The sequence below is a fragment of the Podarcis raffonei genome, chromosome 2 (genome assembly GCF_027172205.1).
Source record: "Podarcis raffonei isolate rPodRaf1 chromosome 2, rPodRaf1.pri, whole genome shotgun sequence".
NCBI lineage: Eukaryota > Metazoa > Chordata > Lepidosauria > Squamata > Lacertidae > Podarcis > Podarcis raffonei.
In genome coordinates, this window is record NC_070603.1 from 36,838,694 (window position 1) to 36,854,692 (window position 15,999).

At 42.8% G+C, this 15,999-nt stretch overlaps 1 protein-coding gene across 2 annotated transcripts in view; it reads right to left on the reverse strand.

Annotated features, from left to right (window-relative positions):
* The window catches only part of CYGB (cytoglobin), a 66,825-nt gene that overhangs the window by 17,591 nt on the left and 33,235 nt on the right, over positions 1–15,999 (reverse strand). Inside the window, exons 2-3 of one of the 2 annotated variants that reach the window (XM_053376021.1) lie at positions 11,059–11,290; positions 8,915–9,046 (exon numbers count right to left, since the gene is read on the reverse strand). In XM_053376021.1, the coding sequence (XP_053231996.1) occupies positions 8,915–9,046; positions 11,059–11,290 (364 nt within the window). Of the gene's footprint in view, positions 1–8,882; positions 9,047–11,058; positions 11,291–15,999 lie in introns of both variants that reach the window. The other variant, XM_053376020.1, reaches the window with a different exon arrangement.

Below are 15,999 nucleotides of genomic sequence, written 5' to 3' on the forward strand. Positions count from 1 at the left end.
CACATGTTATTTTTGCTGCATTAGCAGCAGTGAAATGATCTCTCTGGGATGCAAGCCTGGGCAGTGTATATGGAGGTTCTGGGATGCCCAGATGGCAAGACACGCCCCACCCCGGACTCACTAATGTGGTCCAAAGGAAAGCAGAGCAATACATTGGGCACCAGCTTGGCTGCCGGAATTGCTGGAAGGAGGAGGCATACAAGGCACCTTCCGACTGTCCACTCCAGATTTGTGTAGGGTTTACTCATTAGCCTTTTCTTCTCCCCAAGATTTCCCGCAATTACAATTTCCAATTTAGCTAGGATTATGTGTGCAGGGTTCCTACCTTGATCATGGCTGAACTGAATGAGCGAAAACCCAACTTTGTTTTGCACAGTTAAAACACTAAAGAGAGTGCTGTAATTTGCTTGAGTAATCACAGCCTATGGGTTCTTGGACAATCCAATTAGTTCAAGTCAAAGTGTGTTAGATTCACGCCACAAGAACTATGCAAGGCATTAAGCAGAGTAAACATGGCATGATGCAATCTGTGACTTATCTACCGAGCACAGAGTGAAACAGAAGAGATAAATGGAATCTGGTTTCCAAGAATTTTCATTTTGAAATGTCTGTTGCTTATGATATGAGAAAGAGTGAGAGAAAAGGCTTAGGATCCAGATATTAGACCTGTATGAAACATGGAGCAGCTGTCTCTCTTTGTGTGTGCTAAGGGAGTACCACAACTTGAGCCAAGGTTTTTTCGTCGTTTCTGCTCTTCCCCCCTACTTTTAATTCCATTGGGGTTTTTTAAAAATGCATTCCAATTTTTCAGTTTAACTTTTGTGTTTTCGTGATAAATCTGTGAATAAGTCCTAAGTCTTTCAGACAGCTTTGGAAAGGGAGGAGAACAGAAAAGAGGACAGTCCTTAATTTTCACCATCTATATATTTATATAGATATATAAACCCCAATTTTAATTTTGATAATGTAATACTTACAAACACGTTTTTGTACATGCATATGTTTTATCTTAGTGGTAACCTAGTGGCATGTGTTTTGCTTATTAGGTTGATACACAAGGGATGGCAGCTGTAGACATCTGGATTCTATTTAGTAACAATTAAGTCTGTAAAGTAATAAACCAGTATTATCATTTTTTTATAATGTGTTTTTGAAGGCTAGAATTTGCTGTAGCAACTTGGCCAGAAACAGAAAAAAACAAAATGGTCAAGTCTGACAGGCTTACAATTATTTTTTCCACCTGACTATTTATCTAATTCTGATGCCAATGTGCCTAATTTTTGAGATTCCTTGACCTTGACGTCTTTCAGGCACCAAGTTTAGGTAGTAACAGATAATGTTGTTGTTGCTATGTGTGCCTAACTGGTCATCTGTGATGAATTCCTAAGTTTAATTTCAATGTTCTCATGTGGGAGCTGCCTATCCACAAATAAACTGGCTAAACCGTACTACTGAAATGGACTTTGCAGTGCTTTGAAGCCATCTCAGAAACTTAAAATGGTACAGCCACCAGGATGCTAACAGAGGGCAGAAGGTCTGAACCCATGATACCAGTTTTGTGCTAGTTGCATTTGGCTATATCAGAATGCTTACACAAGCCTTGGAGGCCCTAAATGGTTTAGTACTGGATTACCCAAGGGAACACCTGCAGCCATATTACCCTGCCCATAATCTAAGAACCTCATCTGTGGTCCTGCTTGTGTGTCCCCCAGTATTGTCAGTTAGACTGGTAAGCACATGGGGCAGGGTCTTTTCATTAGTGGCCCAGTAATTGTGGAACTCTTCCAGTTCACATTTGTTCTGTCATTCAAGAAGGTATTAAAAACTTACAATTTTCTTATTTCCTTAAAGAATGTTGGCGATCTAATTCAGTACCTCTCTTGCCTGTATCTACTCCATGTTCCATACACTGCCTGAGGTTCTGTTGTTCTGCGTATGGCTTTGTGAGGGCTTGGCCTGAAAAGCGATTAATAAATAACTGGAATTATAAATACCGTAAAGAATGTTCAAATGACTTGGTCATGGGGCCCATTGGGCAGTTCTTTCCCACAAAACCAGCCCCCTCCTTCTAGTGCGTTGTTAATTCCATGGGAAAGACCTACACAGTTGTTCCCCTGAAATACAGCTGGGTCTCACATCTAATGGGTACCCAAATCTCAGCTACTCTTGGATTCTGGAACCCTGCTGAAAAACTACAGGAGTCTTCTGGCAACACTCAATATTCTCTTTACTTAAAACTTAACATGTCAATAACTTCTCGGGTGATGGATGAAATGTCTTGGAGGTCCTACATGTCAAGATAAACTTTGTGTGTGAACATTTGAGGGAGCCTGCAGAGATCCTTGATATCCCGTTGTTTCAAACCCTTCTATCCCTGCTGTGAGTTTGGATGGAATTATAACAGGTTTTCACTCCACAGTTTTTCTTGGAAACATCTCAGCAGTGCAAACAAATATTCCATGAGAATATGGCGTTGGTTCAGAAGCACACTGAGATTCCCAACTAAATCCCCATAATGTTTTGGGCTGAGATCCTTTGCCCTTCTCTTAGTTCTTTATGGATTCTCTTGATATAAGCCTGGATTGGATAGTCTTTGAAGGAGGTACAGGAGTTGTTCTTGCGTCTGAAGATTGCAACTCTGCCTTTTCACTGGTGGCAGAGAACCCTAGAAAAGGACAGTCCCTATTTGCACTGGAGTCCATCGTTAGCTAAGCAAAGATGTTTAGAATTCCAGGTGGCTTGCTGTCAGGGTTCAGGTTTTCTCAGAGAATGAGCAAGGTGAGCAGGACTATCTCCACACTGCCAGTGACTCTGAACAGCCAATGGACCCAGATACCCCTGCCCTAATATTAAAGGTTCCCATACCAGCTGCCAGGGTTCCTGGACATGTCCCGCCATCTCTCCCATAGTCACAGGAACAGAGGTGATGAGGAGCCAAGCAGAAGCTTCAGCACCAACACCAAAGTGCCCCACTAGCTGCATGTGAAGCTACTCAGGAGGAAGACAGGAATCACTTGTCTGGATAAGGGCTTGGCCAAGAGCCAGGAAGGGGTGGAGCCTCCATTTCCCACTCATGAGCTGCTTCCTTGCTGAAACAACAGCTCTCATCCAACAGTTCACCTTCAGAACCTGGGGAAATGGACAGTTGAACACAGCTTTTCATTCTTTTTTCATATATAGGAATATAAAAATGGCAAAGCGGGGTCTTCTGCATCAGTATTCTGTTTGCTGTGATGGTCACTTACACATTGCCAAAATAGAAGAAAGGCATTGCCAGAAAAAGAAGAAGGGCAGAGATTTGCAGAAATAGAATATATGCATTGCCAAAAATAAGAGGACAAAGGAGGACAGAGATTTGCATAAAATTTGCATTTGCTAATGTGCAAATTTAGAAATAATTACTATAATTTGAATAGAAATGAGATGATAAATCTGTGTTGTTAAGAACATAGGAAGAGCTGTGCTGGAGGCAGACCAAGGGCCTATCTAGTCTTAGCATCCTGTTACTCACAGTGGCCAACAAGAGGTCTATGGGAAGCCTCTGGGCAAGACAACAGGACTCCAGACCCCAGCAACAGGTATTCAGAGGCATGCTGCTTCTGATTCTGGAGGCAATACAAGGACATCATGACTGGTAGCCACTGGTAGCCTTGTCCTCCACAAATTTTTGATGAAGGAGCACTCAGGCATCTGAACCCTTGACCCATCTGCCACCTGCAGTGACATACCACCCAAATACAGATTTTCCTCTTCATAAGCTGTTTGAAATAAAAATAAAAACAGCTTATGGAACAGATGTCATTCAGTTGTCAAATTTACTTTAATAATCTCCTGAGGACTAGAAATTTACTTAGAATTAAAAGATGGCATTTACTTCCCTCAAGAAAATCAGCAGAACCTTCATAAATACCCTGAAGACTGCATGCTCCATATTTTTGCCTGAACTGGGAGAGGCAAAATCTCTCATAAATATTCTCTCAGAACTGCTGGCTGAAATCAGTCATGGTGTTAATGACTTAAGTTAGGAATTTCTGGCTCTTTGCCTCAGAGAGAAGAGAGCACTTCCAGATATCATTGCTTCATTTATCACAGACTTCCATATCGTTCTGAATTGGAGCGCATGGCCTACTCTGGCTCAATGTCCTTCAGCTCACTAGACTATTTTATGTAAGCTAGCACTGGCCTCTCAGTGCCCTTGTCAGGCTGAAATTGTAAAGCTGCCTTTTTCTTCCTCTTCCTCTTCCTGCAGTTGCTCCCTGCTATGCCCTAGCTCCTCTAAGAGAACCATTTCCTTCCAGGGATACGACACCGACGAATGCTCACTATAGGACCGCTACTTTGCAATCTGGACACTGGATCTAAATTTTCAAGGTTGCCTTCAGATGACCCGTTTGTTCAGCATTCATCCTGATTTGTTTGCACAAAGTTTGCAGGGAGGTTAGATGACGTCGACTATTTATTGAGCATTCGGCCCGATTTGTTTGTAGAGAGGTTATAAGATGTTGCGTCAGCACAAACTTTCCAGTGCATTTTCCCATCACAGAACAAGTCCATTAATTTGCGGAAGTGTTTTCTGTGTGCGCAAAACCCTTCTGAGCATTTTAGTCTATAATGCATCCTTGATAGCGTAACTATGAAAGCCAGTTTGTTTCTGTACTAGCAAAAGGGGATGAAATCAGAGGACTCCAACCAGATTGATGGTATGGTTCCTTCTGACTTGAGCTGATCTTGAAGCAACCCAGGTCAGCGGAAACACTTCACACTTCCATTAGCTGATGCCTTGGAAGCAAGCACCATGTTTCCATGCAGTCAGTGTCAGCGTGCAAGGTCAGCCGGACTTAGGTCACTTGAGGCGCTTTCAGTGGACAAAAGTTAATGCAAGTGGAACAGTCCCCACACTCTTAGTTAATCTGCTGGAAGGACATTCCGTCAAACATTTGTCCTTCTGTTGCCTGTTTTGCTGCTAGAGATATAATTACAGTAAACAACCTTTCTTCTCTACTACTTTATCCATCCAGATCAATATTTGTATGAAAGTTGATGAGGATTTTTGGTAGGTTCCAGATTTGCAAGCAAAGAGAGTTAAGATCCCTATTCTTGTGTGAAACAAATAGCTAGGTAGAAAAGGCTAACCTCGAAATACAGAAATGAATTATCTGCGACCCTGAGAGGAGTGGTTTGGAGCCCAATTTTGTGCAATTTATCAGATTATCCTTGTATCGTGTAAACCCAAATTTACAAAGAAAAGCATTGAGATTGGTGTTGTTTGAGAGTAAAGTCATGTGGACTACACAAATTAAATGGGAATGCAAATAGCTGCAAATACACAGTAAAGTCATGCCTCATGTTACGTTTGCTTCAGGCTGAGCATTTTCAGGTTGCATCCTGCGGCGATCCGGAATTACCGGAAAGGGTTACTTCCGGGTTTCGCTGCTCGCACATGTGCAGATGTACAAAATGACGTCACGCGTATGCACAGAAGCAGCAAATCGTGACCCGCGCAGACATGGGTTGTGTTCCTTTCAGGTTGTGAACGGGCCTCCAGAACGGATCCCATTCGCAACCAGAGGTACCACTGTAAATTCCAGTGTGGACGAGCCCTATATCATTTGCAACTTTCTTATCACATTCTTGGATTACTGCCTCTCTTTTAAAGCAAAAAGGATAGCAGCAATCAAAATACAACATATAACGTTCAGCACCCAGGATTAACATAATATATAATGGGTAAGAAGGGTTTCCTTTCCGACAGATAAATGACCCCCCAGAACTGCTTTTCATGTATATGCGATTTTATATCATTTTATCTTGTTTAGAGCTTTGAAATTTTGTAATTGGTGTTTTTGCCTTGGCACTGGTCAGGCGTGTGTGTAACACATACACCCACAATAAAACAACTTGTACTTGTATGCCACTCAACTGTAAATAAAACCCTGTGTGTGTGTCATTAAAATAGTTAATCAAGGTCAAGGTTAAATCAAGGTGTGTTTTTTTTTTAAAAAAAATCAATATATGAATAAAAACAACCGCTAAAAATATATATTATAAACTAAAATTACAGATTAAAATGCACCTTAGCTTTATGGGTTATATTCAACACTCAACACAGTATGACTTATCTATTATTAATATTAATATGCCTTTTCTCCTGGGTGGGACTGAAGCAAAAATATTTTGGGGCAAAGGTAGAGAGAACCAAGGGTTCTTTATCTCCACAGAGAAAAAAAGCCAGTTCTTCTGTACATTCTCTCCAAGATATTACTGCTTTGCACACGTCTTTGTAGCATAACCTTGTAACATGTGAACTCAGAAGTAAGTCCTACTGTGTTGAGTGCTGTTTACTTCCAAGTAAGTGCAGACAGGGCTGCAGCCTTAATCTGGCTTTGGCTGTGAATAAGGAATTGCAGGATTGTTATTCAAGAAATAATAACCCAACTGATGTAGTAGATGCAGAAACACTATTTTGGTATCTCCTGCTTGTGTGACAATGTCCGTGTGCATTCAAGGCATCCTTGCCATTCCTATATAACTGTCAGAACAAGCAACACCTTATTTCCTTGATGTCTTTTTGACTTTGGACTCATCCACACTTCTCCTTATCCCTCCTCTTTCCCCATGGAAAACCCGCAGTTTACCACTGAATTACAACAAACGTCATCCAGGTTTTCTGCAGAATGATGCCTGTCCTGATTCAACAGTAAAAAGCAGATTTCCTGTGGAAAACAGGGCGGGGGGCAAATGAAAAACCTCTCAGACCATGCTTGGACGAGCCCTTCCTTTAAAGCCTAGCAGTTACTCACCCTTATTATAGTACAATGAAATGCCTTGCATGCTCATTTTATTGTTCCTGGGGAGGGGAGATAGTCCTTCACTATTACAGTGGTACCTCGGGTTAAGTACTTAATTTGTTCCGGAGGTCCGTTCTTAATCTGAAACTGTTCTTAACCTGAAGCACCACTTTAGCCAATGGGGCCTCCAGCTCCCGCCGCGCCACCGGACGACGATTTCTGTTCTCATCCTGAAGCAAAGTTCTTAACCCGAGGTAATATTTCTGGGTTAGCGGAGTCTGTAACCTGAAGCGTCTGTAACCCGAGGTACCACTGTATTGCTAAGGAAATGGCAGTCTTGTGCATCCATCTGGTTCTGTTAACAGGTAAACAGAAGAGACTTACTTCTGTTGGGTCGTTAGTCAGCAGCAATTGCTCTCTTACGGCACAACATCTACACAGATATTGGTGAAGGAAGTCTCCTGGCCTGCGATTTCCTTCCCTCGGAATCAGCCAAAGAATGACACACACCACCATTACAAACTTCGTCCCTAATTCCTGCAGCTGCTTTACATACTTGCCTGGCTAAACACCGAGTTTGCCTTCTATGAGCTGCTGAGTCACTGCTGAGGCTGGGTTGCCTCTGGGAGAATATCCAGAGCCTTGGCAAATCCCTTTCTGCATCAATCTGTCTGACTAAGCCTTTGTTCTAACCCAGTATGAATCAAGATCGGAGAGGGAATCCCAGCACGCTCTTCTAATATCCCTGAGCTCTTTATGAAAATAGGCCAGAACTGACACTCTTCGCCACCTAGACAGAGAGCTGAGGTGAATCACAGGCTTCAACAATTATGCAAGCAAATCACCGCCAATGAAGAAGAACAAAAATATCTCTGGGCTTGGAGAGAGACGAGGCTGGATGATTCAACAACGTGCAGGAGCTGCCTTATTATCTATGATTTACAGGCTAGGAGGAGTTTTGCTGTTGTTGAAAGGATGGTTTAATATTGAGCTAGGGATCTATCAGAGGAAAACTCAAGAATTTTAGAATCAACCTATGTATGATTTATATGCTTTCTTCATAATTAGAGACCAGAGACAGCACTTCCTCCTGGGTAGCCTGTGATTAGTAGAAGCCTTGCAAGATGTTTTAGTGATACCATGCCTGAGTTTGGGAAGCTCTGCAACTCTGTGGGATCAAACTGAAATCAAAGAGGGCCATAGCTCACTGCTGGGACATCTGCCTTGCATGCAAAATGTCCTAAGTTCAATTCCCAGCATCTCCACATACGACTGGGAGAGATTCCACCTGAAATCCTATAGAGCTGCTGTCGCTGAGTGCAGACAATACTGTGGTAGATGGACGATGGTCTGACTCAGTTTGAGGCAGCTTCCAAGAGCTAGCCATGATGCTGATGAAGCAGACGGGAGCCCACAAATGTTTATGCTGCAATAAATCTGTCCTTAAGGTGCCACAAGACTCCTTCTTGTTTTATGGATTTGGACATCCTGGCAGCTTGCCATCAATAGCAAAACGGTGGGGTCTAAAAGCCACCGCTGCACTACAGCTTCCCAGTCTGTTGACGTGCGTTCCCAGTGCTATACTAAGTGCTGATTTTGTACAGCAGTGGAAAAGCCGAAGCACAGAGAACATATGGAAAGAGTCCCTCATTAAAATGGTTCAAATATCAGAAGGGACAGTGAAGAAAACTGGCTAGCCTCCCTATGAGGACTGCCAAGGATGAAAGGTTAAGCATCATACTCCTCAGAGCATGTGCAGTTCACAGTCCTTGGGAGTGCATCAAAGCACTTCTGAATTCTTTAGATAACTGCATGCCTTATGGGTAGTCGGTACGAGATTACATTCAATCTTCTGCAATTAGGTTGCTCACAGGCGAGTTAGACCACATTGTGAAATCATCTCTGAACTACAAAGTGTTTTCCCAACTTTACCCTCTTCCCCTTATTGCTGTGGCAGAATCCTCGTCGTTAAGACTACTGAGCCTAGGCTTACAAATCTACTGGGAGCGCAGAGAGGGGTGGCATGTAGTGAGAGCTCAAAGCCTCAGAGGAAACCCCCAGCCCTCCCCAGCCCTGTTTCCCTGGTCTGCTCACATGGTGGAGTTTGGATACTGCACCCAGCCCACCTCCTTGTACGCGGCAGTCACGTGAGTGCAGATGAGGCTCTTCATCTTGGCCCAGGCTCTCTGGACCTCTGGGGAGGTGAATTCATTGGCGTAGTCTTCGGCAAGCACTTCCAGTATGACACCAATGAGAATCTGGGAGGAGAAGAAGTGGCAGTAATAGGTTAAGAAAGAGCCCCCCATATTTCCCCCTAACAAGAAACTTGTATCTATCTTTGTTGTGTCTCCCTGCCAGCGCAATTCCAATTTCTTCATTGGGGGTCTATGCTGTCCTTCCATATGCTGCTGACCAGGGCATCTTACCACATTTTAATTTCTTGTTTGGTTCTTATTTGTTTTGCTGATAATGTGTTTATTTATTAATTGCCTTCCGCACGCACATTGCAAAGCGATGTACAAAATATAATAAAATGAGCAAATAGATCGTTCTGGCTCACTTCCATTCTGCCTCTCAAATACCTCCCACCTTGATACCTCAAGTGAATTCATCTTAATCTATGTATACATCCATGTATACAAAGTGGAAGGAACCACCTCTGTAGAGGAAAGCAGGGCAGTTCAAAACTAGCACAACTGGCATGAAAATAAGAATTTAGTGTCCAAAGTCCATGCGAACATTTAAAAAGGAAATAGCTCCTGAGCGTTAGTGGAGAGAAACCTTAATCAAATGCTGATGACCACAGAACATAATTATAAATTTCTTCCATGATTGGAACTAGAATGGAATTTTGGAACCCCAAAAGAGTTAGATCAACAAACTGGGACTATCCCAAATTCCTATGCTTCTGAGAACCCACAACAGACTGTATCAGTGAATTTGTCTTAGTTGTTTTTGATTTGTATCTTCTGATGCAGTGTTGTACTATCTGAGTCCTATGTTTCTTCTACAAGTGTTTTTCTTCAGTTTTTATGTTTATATTTAATTATTGGATTTATTACATTTTTCTATACGTATACCTTATTGAGACATGCTCTTTGCAATACAAGTATTTCTTAAAATACATTTCCCCTGCCTATTTGCCAGAATTTTATATAGGCCACATCTGCACAAAAGTTTAATGTGCATTCAGAGCTCACTTGTGCCCGTATGCTTTTTCCTGGAGTTCACATGATATCCTCTTCATCCACATGCCAGCGCGCTTTTTTTTTTTGGCATTGAATTAGCATTTCCCAATCGCTGATAATACGACAAGGGAAATAAAGTCTTGCAGAATTTCACACTTTGCCCAATGGTGGACATAAACAATCACATTGTGTCTTCAGATGAACTCATGAAAGGATGGAATGTCCTGGCTGTCGACAAAAGAACATAAAAAAGCCTGTGGGGTCAGGCCAGTGGTTGACCAGGTCAGGCATCCTGTTCTCACTGAAGCCAGCCAGATACCTGTCAGAAACCCACAAGCAAGTTCCGAGCATAAGAGCACTCTCCCCACCTATGGTCTCCAGCAGCTGGCATTCAGAAGCATTATTCCTCTAGCAGTGGAAGCAGAGCAGAGCCAACGTGGCTAATAGCCACTGATGACCTTCTCCTTCATTAATAATAATAATAATAATAATAATAATAATAATAATAATAAATTTTATTTATTTATCCCGCCCCCCCCCCCCGGCCAAAGGGCAGCTAACACCAGTAAAATTACAATGGAAACATAATGGGGGGACAAAAAAACTCCAATTTAAAATACTGCTTAAAATGCAATTTAAAAAGCAGCCTTATTTTAAAAGTAGCCCATAAATCAAAACCGTAAGGGGAGGGAAGACATCAGGGTCTCAACACCTTTTTTTAAAGCCATCACGGCCTCCTGTGGGAGTGGGCTTCATCGTTTAAGTATGCACTTTATTTTTCAATTTTTATTTATGCAAATTTGATCCTTTGCAAACGGATGTATGTAATTTAAAAACAAAAAAGGTGTGTGTGTGTGTGTGTGTGTGTGGAATCACTAGCTAGCCAGAATCATAGCTGTCAACTTTCCCCCCTTTTTAAGGGAAATTCCCTTATTCTGAATAGGATTCCTCGCAAGAAAAGGGAAAAGTTGACAGCTATGGCCAGAATGGGCAACCGGCACAGAATCGCTGCTTTTTATCTGCCCTATTTGAAGTATTTCCCTGTTATCCATGAATGAACAAAGACTTGGCTTTCTCTTTACCTTAAAGTAGAATGGTTCGACTTTGTGCTTGACAGCATGCGCCTTGCCCACCAAGGCTAGAACGGAGGAGACCTTTTCTGAGTCGTAGATGTTCTCCACCACACTATTAATTGCCCCCATGACCCGCATGCCATGTTTACGCAGCTGTGGACTCCTCTCCATCTCTAGCGGGTCCTCCATGTGCTTGAATTGGCTGAAGTACTGCTTGGCAGACGGGAAGTTGACAAAAAACCTGTACGGCGCAGTTAAGAAGAGAAAGAAAATGGGAAAGCTAAGTCAACCTAAGAGATGTATGTTGAGTGTAATTGGCCCCCATCTGCACTATATGCTTAAAGCAGCATCATATCCGTTTAAACAGTCATGGCTTCCCCTCAAAGCATCCCAGGAACTGTTGTCTGTTAAAGGGACTACCTGCATACCAGGGCAGTGCTGGTGCTGAACTCTCATTTTTTTTTATTACCGTATTTTTCGCTCTATAAGACGCACCAGATCACAAGACGCACCTAGTTTTTGGAGGAGGAAAACAAGAAAAAAAATATTCTGAATCTCAGAAGCCAGAACAGCAAGAGGGATCGCTGCGCAGTGAAAGCAGCGATCCCTCTTGCTGTTCTGGCTTCTGGGATAGCTGCGCAGCCTGCATTCGCTCCATAAGACGCACACTCATTTCCCCTTACTTTTTAGGAGGGGAAAAGTGAGTCTTATAGAGCAAAAAATACGGTATATATATATATCCCATATTTTTCACTCTATAGGACGCACCCGACCATAAGACGCACCTAGTTTTAGAGGGGGAGAACAAGAAAAAACCTCTCCCTCTCTGTGCAGCGCCCCTTCAGCAAAGCGGCAGGAGAAACGGAGCCCCTTCCATTTCTCCTCCTGCTTCGCTGAAGGGGCGCTGCGCAGATAAGGAAAGCTGCGCAGCGCCTCTCCAGCGAAGCAAAGCCAGGAGAGCAAGAGGGATCAGTGCACACCGACCCCCTTGCTCTCCAGCTTCAGGGATAGCCACCTGAAGCCTCCAGAGCACTTCACGTTGCTTTCGCTGAAGCCATGGAGCCTGCATTCACTCCATAAGATGCACACACATTTCCCCTTAATTTGTGGAGGGGAAAAAGTGAGTCTTTGGACACGTCTTTTTGGAGGGGAAAAAGTGCAAAAAATACAGTATTTCAAAAACACATATAGCAGAAATGTCAATGCATATCACTTATTTCATTACCTTTTAGAACAAAGAAAAAGAGAACAAAAAAGAGGGAAACATATACTAAGAATCCACAAGTACATGGGCATATAACATCAAAATAAACAGAAACATTTAGCTCAATTTATCTCTCTCTTTGTGTATGTCTGTCTACTCCATAGAGAGACTTAGAATATAATTGACATAACCAAGGGAGGCAGTTATGAGTAATTCTATATAAATAAATGATGTACTGGGATACAATTTTTATTTAAATCACTTATCGTATGATTAATAAATGGCTACCTGAACAGCAGCTTTACTTCTTTGTACTTTTAAGTGATATGTGTCCCCCCACCCCGATACCGCTATAAATAAAAGCTTTTTATACTGTTCATCTAGAGTCCGATTATGTGCATCCTTCCAATTCTGGGTAATAACCAAGCATGCAGCAACAAACATGAAAACAACTAAGCCCTTTGGGCATAAATTACATGTTTGGTCAGAAGATATAGAAAAGAAACACATCCCAGGTTCATAAGGGACACCAGGCCCCCAAATAATATTCATTTCTCATAAAACCCATTTCTAGTATTTCGCCATCGGGGTAAAACCACCATAGGTGCAGAACTCTGTAGAAATATAACCTGATTTTGAGGCCAGTAGGAGTCAGGTAAAAAGAGAATTCAATAGGTGTTTTTAGAGACTCCTAAGAGTCGCAGGTGGCACTGTGCGACTGGACCTAACAGTCAGGGGTCCTTTTACCTTTACCTTTAAGAGTCATCTAACTCAGAGACTAACTCAGTCGCAAGTGTGTGTTCATGTGTGCATAATTATTTCTACTGCCATTACATGAGATAAAAAGTTATAACAAACAAATTAGCATTATGACCCTTGTCCCATCCTTCTTCCAGAGGGTCCAAAGTCTTATTTTATTTATTATATGACTCTGGGCTTTCTGGAAATGGCATCTGACTCTTTATAGCTGCTTTACATATCACTATTTGGGTATATTTTTAGTGTGTTTTATCAAGCACTTGTTGCACATAGCAGAGTTATAGTCGCTGTAAGTCTGAAGGCAGTACGTATGCAAAATTGCCCAGGATAAAGCATGAAAGAACCACAGCTCAGTAGCTATTTAATCACAGATTGGCAACTTTGGTTTGCACATTTAAAGTTGATTGGGAGGTTTTGTGCAACAAACCTGCTTCACCGAAAGACTGTACTTGTTGCGATAAGGGAATTGATGGGGAAATGCGTTTGAAAGTGTGGGAGAGCACTGGCTTCGATGCAAAGTCCTCCCCACACAAACAAATCAAGAGGAAAACTCAATAAGCAGGTCACATTGAAGTGCCTATCGCCTAACCATCTAATCACAATCAATGCTGAATAAACAGGTCTCCTCTGGAGGAGCCTTGTGTGTTGCATAGGAAGGCAACCCAGGAAATGTTAACCACTTGTCCCCTGAAACCTGATTGTTTGCACATCAAACACCTGCCTCAGCTCATTTCAGCCTGGCACAGACTGAGACAGATGTCTACACAGGCCATGCATGTCCCTTCCAATGTCACCTCAGCTCTCTGAGATCCTGGCTCACTGCTCCAGCCCCCTTGTACACACACAACACTACTGAGAAGCAGACTCATTCCCCCTTTTCTTCTGCTCTTCCCACTTGGCTGAATCTCACGCAGGAGGTTGCCAGGAAAACCGTGTGAAGCCGCGAATGGAATAACCATCGTCCTTGCTGCCTTCCCTAGACATCTGGGATTTATCAGCCAGCCTAAAATAGGTTTTGATGTGTGAAGAGTGTGTGGCAACAAAAAAAGGAAGAAAAAGTCTAGAGGGGGTGGGGAGGAGGAAGTCATTTGTAAGATGAAACAGAAAGGGAACCACTTCTTTTCTGTCTTCTTTTCCCTCTTGCGTTCTCTTTAGCCTTTCTCAAATTAAATCCAAATGCCAAGTCTACCAAGTTTGCTTTTGACAGGGAAGTGGGCGCATGCGTTAAGGGTCTGTTTACTCTTGGGCTGCTTTTAAACTCCCAGGTGCTTCTACGTGGGGGCAAATGGGTCAGTACAAGCCTGCCCAGTAAACAGCCTGGGAGACTTTGGTCAACAGGCGGTCTAGAAAAAATTTACCAATTAATCATATCCTGCAAGCAAGGACTCCAGTTCGACAGCCTACCTCAGTTCCCTCAGGGAGCTAGGCAACCCTGATTCGGAACCCTCAGAGTTGGCCATTATTCAGGGGAAACAGGTAACCAAGCAATACAGTGGTACCTCAGGTTACATACGCTTCAGGTTACAGACTCTGCTAACCCAGAAATAGTACCTCGGGTTAAGAACTTTGCTTCAGGATGAGAACAGAAATCGTGCTCTGGCGGCGCGGCAGCAGCAGGAGGCTCCATTTGCTAAAGTGGTGCTTCAGGTTAAGAACAGTTTCAGGTTAAGAACGGACCTCCGGAACGAATTAAGTACTTAACCAGAGGTACCACTGTATAGGCAGACTCCTTCACAAAATGAATGCCTAATTTATACCTTTCTGAGAACTAAAAGGGCATTAAAAGCATGAGCAGTGGGTGGGAAGATGCCTTTCTTCACTATTGAGGATGGGCATAAACAATTCTGGGTTGAGGAAAAACTGCATCTTTGGTGCTACAAATGGGTCACTGTGTATGTAGTTTATGAGAGGTGGTGGATGGATGTGTTCTAATTGTCTACAACTGAGACCTGGAACAAAACGCTGCAGCACAGGAGATGTTGACCACTCCATTCCATTCCTGCTCTCTCCTTGCTCCCAGTTTTCCATTTCCCCCCTAAATAGCTAGCCAGCATTCTGTGTCTAGTGAGCATACATGGTCCCCATTGAGCTGTTTTGAGGGCTCCATGCTTACGAGTTATGTAAACTTCGTAGCACTCCCAATACCCCTCCTCCCCTTGTGCTGGGGTTATTTTGGATACATAAGCACTCATGGCCTGAATGCTGGAAATCTGACCCCTTCATCAGAATCCTTGCTATACAGGCATACTTTGTTGTAGTAGTAGTAGTAGTAGTAGTAGTAATAATAATAATAATAATAATAATAATAATAATAATAATAATAATGGCTTTTCATTCAATTGGGATTATTTAATACATTGCCATGACATTCAGGGCTCATCCACACTTTTGCTTATCTCTGCTTTCTAGGCAGGGAAAGAGAGGTTTTTCTTCTTCTTCATCATCACCATCACCATCATTTATTTATACCCTGCCCATCTGGCTGGGTTTCCCCAACCACTCTGGGTAGCTTCCAACAGAACACTAAAAACAGAATAAAACTTCAAACATTAAAAACTTCGCTAAACAAGGTTGCCTTCAAATGTCTTCTAAAAGTCTGATAGTTGTTTATTTCCTTAACATCTGGTGGGAGGGCATTCCACAGGGCGGGTGCCACCGAGAAGGCCCTCTGCCTGGTTCCCTGTAACTTCGCTTCTTGCAGTGAGGGAACCGCCAGAAGGCCCTCAGAACTGGACCTCAGTGTGCAGGCTGAACGATGGGGGTGGAGACGCTCCTTCAGGTATACTGGACCGAGGCCGTTTACGGCTTTAAAGGTCAGCACCAACACTTTGAATTGTGCTAGGAAACATACTGGGAGCCAATGTAGGTCTTTCAGGACCAGTGTTATGTGGTCTTGGCCATGTTGATTTCAACTTGGGATGGGTAGGAGGCTTTTAAAAAAAGAATAATCTCATGATGGGAGAAAACAGCCACATGAAATCAAGCTT